General features: G+C 40.4%; 1 protein-coding gene across 1 annotated transcript; it reads right to left on the minus strand.

Moving 5' to 3' along the window:
- Positions 1 to 48: 48 nt before the first annotated feature.
- On the minus strand, positions 49 to 1,482 carry LOC138035252 (uncharacterized). Its single transcript, XM_068882060.1, has one exon. The coding sequence runs from the start codon at positions 1,480 to 1,482 to the stop codon at positions 241 to 243; it is 1,242 nt and encodes a 413-aa protein (XP_068738161.1). The 3' UTR covers positions 49 to 240.
- Positions 1,483 to 6,642: the final 5,160 nt, after the last annotated feature.

Raw genomic sequence — 6,642 nt, forward strand, 5'->3', positions numbered from 1 at the left:
AATATATTCGTAAAAATATTGAAGATCCGTTACCAGGATTCATATTAAGAAAAAAGTAAAATCGTTCTCTGGTAAAAAGTTTTGAAAAAACTATGAGCTTTCGACAGACTGAACTGCTGCCTTCAACGGATAAAAATGTGTGAAGCCTAAAAGCGAAAGAAATTTAAATATAACGAAAAATTCGCATAAATTAAAGGGTAAAAGCATGTAGTGGAAAGAATGTTTAAAATGCTAAGAAAATTAGTGTTTCTTTAAGAGAATGTGATATTGTCTTGGGAGCGGGCACGAATTGTTGTCTGCCCCTACAGGTTTTGCCGTGTGCCAAGACTCCAATGTCTTTCTGCTCCGGTTGTTCGCTTTGTCAATGATTTTAGAATTGTTAAAGTCAATATCATGATTAAAAGTCCACGCGTGTTTTGCGACATTTGAGCCTTTAGTACAATGCTTTAAGTTCCTCATATGTTCCTTTCTCCTAGTAGTAAAGGATCTTTTAGTTTCGCCAATGTAGCTCCACGGGCAAGATGCGCATGGAATTTTATAGATGACATTGCACTGGTCGTCTTCGGCAGGTCGAAACTTAGGGATAGGGAAATGCTGCTGTAAAGTTTTAACTGGTCTGCTAGTGACTTGGATGTCGTGTTCCTTGAGGATTCTTGTGAGAGGTTCCGTGATGCCTTTGATGTAGGGAAGGACTGCAAAGTTGCGTCGGTTTGTTGGCTCAACCCATTTAAAAAACATACCAACCAACTCTTCTGGAGTAGGTGTAGGTGGTGGAGGCCTCGCTTTCTTTCTTATAACATCAGCAGCAATTTTTTTGGGATAGCCGTTGGAGTGTAAAGCGGCGCAAACACGAGCAGTTTCACGGGTCTTTCCAACTTGTGTGTTGGGGAGATTCAAAGCTCGATGCAGGAGTGTCTCAGCGGTGCTGATTTTATGTTTCCTGTCATGGTGTGAATGGAAGTCGAGATATCTATCCGTATGCGTGGGTTTGCGGTAGATGTCGACCAAAAGTTTTCCGTTATCGCGCGAAATGAGGGTGTCAAGAAAGGGTAGTTGGCCGTTGGACTCGTGTTCGATGGTGAAAGAAATATGCTGATCGATTGAGTTCAATGAATTGTGAAAGGAGGCAACAGCGTCGCTCTTAATAATGCAGAAACTGTCGTCTACATACCGCTTCCACAATTTCGGCGAAACAGTAGTCGTGTTGATTGCTGTTTTTTCGATTTCTTCCATGCATAGGTTGGCTACTACAGGGCTGACGGGGCTACCCATAGCACAACCGTGGATTTGTTTGTAAATGGTGTCATTGTAAACGAAGAAGTTATTGGACAACACAAAATTCAATAAGGAAATTATGTCCTCGATGTCTAGGTTGGTTCTGGAATGGAGAGACAAATCGTCCTCTAATTTCTTCCTGATATAATCGCAAGCTTTGTCGACAGGGATGGCGGTGAATAGAGAAACCACATCAAAGGAAACCATGGTTTCATCATCTTGGATGTTAACGTCGGCTATTTCGTTAGAGAACTCCTGTGAATTAGCAACTGAGAACCCATCACGATTTTGGATCGGTGCAAGGATGTCGGTGAGGAATTTAGAAGTGTTGTAAAGTGCAGAGCCAATGCAAGTCACGATAGGTCTGAGAGGGTAGCCATCTTTGTGGTGTTTGATAGAACCGCGGATCGCTGGTGGAATGCCGTCGGTAGATCTTAATTTAAAGTATGTATAGTCGTCAATCTTTTGTTGTCTCTTAAAGTTCAGGAGCGTCACGTTCAATTCACGCTCGATTCGACCGAACGGAGATCTTGTGACAACTTCATAGGCACTTCGGTCCGCAAGGAGGGACTCCATTTTGCTGTCGTATTCTTCTCTATCCAACACAACGAGGCAATTTCCTTTGTCAGCTTTCATGATGACTCTGGAGCGGTCTTTCTTTAACGCATGTAAAGCTTTGCTTTCTTCTTTAGAGATGTTGTGATTAGGTAAAGAAGCCCTTTGGAGGATCGCAGCCGCAGAGGTTCGTATTTGATCTTTAGATTCAACAGGTAAATATGAGATAGAGGCTTCAATTTCGGCGACAAAGTCCTTAAAAGGAATTTTGGACGGCGTCGGGGCAAACTTCGGGCCTTTTTCCAAGAGCGAACGCTCGGAAGGAAGGAGTGGTTTCTTGGAGAGGTTAAAAACCCAATTGTTTTTATCCACGACATCAGTAGGACAGTTGTGGGAGGTCTTCAAGTTATTAAGCTTCTTATCGTGTCTTGCTTTGATGTTGTTCCGTACAGAATAAGCTCTTTTTTGTAAGAACTGTATTAAGGACGAGAGGGCAGCATCATCAATTAATGAAGAAAGCTCCTGCTTGGTGTTATCAATAATCCTGTTTGCCGATTAGATCTGATCATGGCAAATGGAGATGTTATAAGAAAGAAAGTGAGGCCTCCACCACCTACACCTACTCCAGAAGAGTTAGTTGGTATGTTTTTTAAATGAGTTGAGCCAACAAACCGACGCAACTTTGCAGTCCTTCCCTACATCAAAGGCATCACGGAACCTCTCACAAGAATCCTCAAGGAACACGACATCCAAGTCACTAGCAGACCAGTTAAAACTTTACAGCAGCATTTCCCTATCCCTAAGTTTCGACCTGCCGAAGACGACCAGTGCAATGTCATCTATAAAATTCCATGCGCATCTTGCCCGTGGAGCTACATTGGCGAAACTAAAAGATCCTTTACTACTAGGAGAAAGGAACATATGAGGAACTTAAAGCATTGTACTAAAGGCTCAAATGTCGCAAAACACGCGTGGACTTTTAATCATGATATTGACTTTAACAATTCTAAAATCATTGACAAAGCGAACAACCGGAGCAGAAAGACATTGGAGTCTTGGCACACGGCAAAAACTGTAGGGGCAGACAACAATTCGTGCACGCTCCCAAGACAATATCACATTCTCTTAAAGAAACACTAATTTTCTTAGCATTTTAAACATTCTTTCCACTACATGCTTTTACCCTTTAATTTATGCGAATTTTTCGTTATATTTAAATTTCTTTCGCTTTTAGGCTTCACACATTTTTATCCGTTGAAGGCAGCAGTTCAGTCTGTCGAAAGCTCATAGTTTTTTCAAAACTTTTTACCAGAGAACGATTTTACTTTTTTCTTAGAATTATATTCGTTAACAAAAACGGAAGGTGTAACGAATAACACTGTCTAACACAACATGTAATAATAAGAGCTTTTTAACTGATTCTTAGAATGATTAGTGACACTTTCTTTTCTCTATCTATCGCAACGTGGAAATAAACTAAATACTTGGTGTAACAACAGTTACTACATGTACAACGGCAATAACGGGTTCATGAACTGATCGTTAGAACAATTAGTGATAGTGACACTGTGTAACGCAACGTGTAATAGACTATTTATTTCGTCTAACAATGTTAGGCTATATTGGAAGCCTTTTAATCATGATGGAAATACAATAAATATGTGGTTTGAGAATGTTAGTGACCACTTTGGAACGTTTGTTGTAAGTTACCACTATGTCCTTTAAACTTAGTAAGAGTTTTACGAACTCATTCTTAGAAGGATCATCAAGCACTAACATTGCATTTGAACTATCCGAAAATGCATTAATCAAAATGGGCCATCGCCACAAAATGAGCGATCAATGCGCCCTTGATCAAATTTGTTGTAGTTTAAACGGTACTCAACATTGTTCTGCGAGGTTGCCACCTCCGCCAAATCCTCTATTGAAAGTTGAAAGCCTATTGGCATTGCGTACCATTTTATTGGTTAGTGCGTGTAAATACATGTGATCTCCATGACATAAGATGTCATCGATATTTGTTTGTGTCCATAAATCGACCGAATTCGATCGATTGCACAGCAATCACAGTGGCACACAGTTCAAGTCCTGGTATAGTCATCTGCCTGATCGGGGCCAACGAATTTTCCCTTCAGCATTCACCGCAAGAAGATAGAAGACAGAGAAGCGTCACAGAAGTGATGCAGCTCATATTTCACTGGCCTTCCGAAATCTGCAGGCATCAAGCAACATTCAGCCTTGAACTGACCCAGTAGAGGGAGCTCGTCCAACCACTTACTCCACCGCACTTGATTCTCTGGACTCATAGTGGGGCGGATATATGCAGAATTTGTGTGGAATTGTGCGCTTTTGGGTTAAAAGCGTCATATTTGGTTAAATGTTGCCTTTTTACACTGATTAATCTCTGATATGGAGCCATGGCGAATTTTGGTGCTGACGCGAGTTATGGCGATTTTATTTAAACGGCAGCCATCTTGACCGGAAGTGAAATGATGAATATCCGGAAGTTGAATGTCTTCGCTTTTCAGTAACTCTTAAGTTCAAAAGTCCGTTCATTTTTTCTTATTTACAAAGACTGCAAGAGTGTATTATTGCAATTCCGCAGATTGCATTTATGGAAATAGAGAATTTTAGCGTTTGGTTTTACCTTATCTAAACTGGAAGTGCTACACACTTTTGCCGGAATTGCCGAGGGAATGATGTAAAAAATAAAGCATTTGATTACTGCAAAACTGTGAAGGTTGTAATAGAAAAAAAAAGATTGAAAATAGACATAGCCATTGTTTAAGTGACGGTTCTTGCTACTTTGAAAATTGAATTCTGTTAAGTTTACTAAACTTTACCCAAACTTTGAAACAGCCAATGCTGGGGATGGCCAATGAGAAATCAGCCGCGGAGGCCTGAGTTGAATTACCCATGATGCAAAACGCCTAATAACATTCACACTTGTTCCACCATTTTTTTTTCTTTGTTGGGTTACACTTTCATGTGTTAGAACGCAAGAATTTATCAAGGAGAAGTACTACAGGCAGATAGGAGTTAGCTAGAAAGATTATGAAAGGTAGTTTAGACCTTAAAAATAATCTGGAAGAGATCTGTCACTGCATGCCCTGTAAGTATTATGCGGTAGATCCCCACTAAAAATTAAAAACTAAAAAACATTTCCACTTAGCGAGGTACTAGTAAGTGGGTATTTAAGTAACCTGAGAAGAGTTCTGAAAATGGTATCCATGTTTTTCATTTTTTTAGTAATTTTGGTACAATTTCAATATCTAACAGCCACTATAGTTTAAAACATATTTTTGAGAACACGCTGAAATCAGATTTTTCTACATTTTGATCTGAAAACAACCCGTAAGTAAATGTAATGATCATATAGGGAAGTTCGTGGTAGCTAATGGTAAATGGCTAAGAAAATAGTTCGACAAAGGATATAGATGTGAGTTCGAGTTAACAGATTTTTAGTCAACTAATGTAAAAATACAATTAAATCCAGTGAAATAAGTATTTGCTTAAGTTAACGTAGAGTTCCAGTTAACCAGATTAACTATGTTTTTTAACTTTTAGTGAGCTCAGTTTGTATCAATCGACTATTGCAATGCAAAAAGATGTACTGAGTATATACCTTACTGTGCAGAAACTTGACTTACTCGTAAAGAAATGCCGAAAAGTGTCAGTAACCCCGGAGATAAACAGGCAGCACCCGATGCTATTGCTAAGACAGACTGGACTAAATGTGCCATTTGCCAGCAAAACAAAGTAGAGCCTTTACGGTGTCCCACAGATTCCAAGCGCTCGTGTGATGTTGGATCAGGCTACAAGACCTTGGCTGGGAATGTAACGAAGTTCAGGGATCTCGATTGCATGCCTATACAGGTAGATCTTTCATGGCTAGATGAAGGTGAGGGATTGGAGAATACGTTCGTAAGGTGGAAAGCGTGCTGGCACAAAAGTTGCTACGACCTCTTCAATTCTACAAAGTTAAAACGAGCAAAAAAAAGACAGGCACCTGAAAGTGAACACGTTCAGCTTCGCCTGCATTTCTTGACAACTGCGGTACATGCTTTTTTTGTGACGAGTATTCTACACATAATAACCCTCTTCACAATGTCTCAAGTTAAGCGCTGGCGACTTGGTAGCACTAGAGGCTAAATATCACGCCCCTTGTTTAGCATCACTGTATAAAAAAACTGAGACAGTCAAAGAGGAAGGCGAAAAAGATGAGACAAGCCCTCGACTACCGGAGGGTATCGTGCTTGCAGAGCTAGTTTCCTTTATTGAAGAGTCATGAGTGGTCAGTACTGCAGAGCTACCAGTTTTCAGACTTGCCAAACTTGTGGATAAGTATACATCCCGTTTGAAACAACTTGGACAAAACACACCTCCATGCATTCACACTACACGTCTAAAAGACCGCATTCTTTCACAAATTCCAGCTCTCAAAGAACACAAGCAAGGACGTGATGTATTTTTGGCCTTCAAAACGGATCTTGCCAACGCACTACAGAAAGGTCATAAGGAAGACATTGACGAAGAAGCGATGCACCTTGCCAAAGCTGCAATAATTGTACACAAAGAAATGTTCACACAGAAATACACATTTGACGGATCTTTGGAATCGAACTGCCAGATGAACTCTGTTCCACCATCACTGGTATCTCTTGACAATATGATTCTCTATGGTCCTAACATTGAAATGCAAGCAAGCACTTTAACCAAGTCTCAATCTGGTCTTACCATCTCTCAGTTGATACAGTGCAACAGCTACCATCGCCGTAGCAGTGGAGAAGTTAAGAGAGACACGGCTTCCCA

The sequence above is a fragment of the Montipora capricornis genome, unplaced genomic scaffold, assembly GCF_036669925.1.
Source record: "Montipora capricornis isolate CH-2021 unplaced genomic scaffold, ASM3666992v2 scaffold_339, whole genome shotgun sequence".
Classification (NCBI taxonomy): domain Eukaryota; kingdom Metazoa; phylum Cnidaria; class Anthozoa; order Scleractinia; family Acroporidae; genus Montipora; species Montipora capricornis.

Coding starts and splice junctions, on each gene's coding strand:
- LOC138035252 (XM_068882060.1), bottom strand. CDS start 1,482: ATGGTTTCCTTTGATGTGGTTTCTCTATTCACCGCCATCCCTGTCGAC.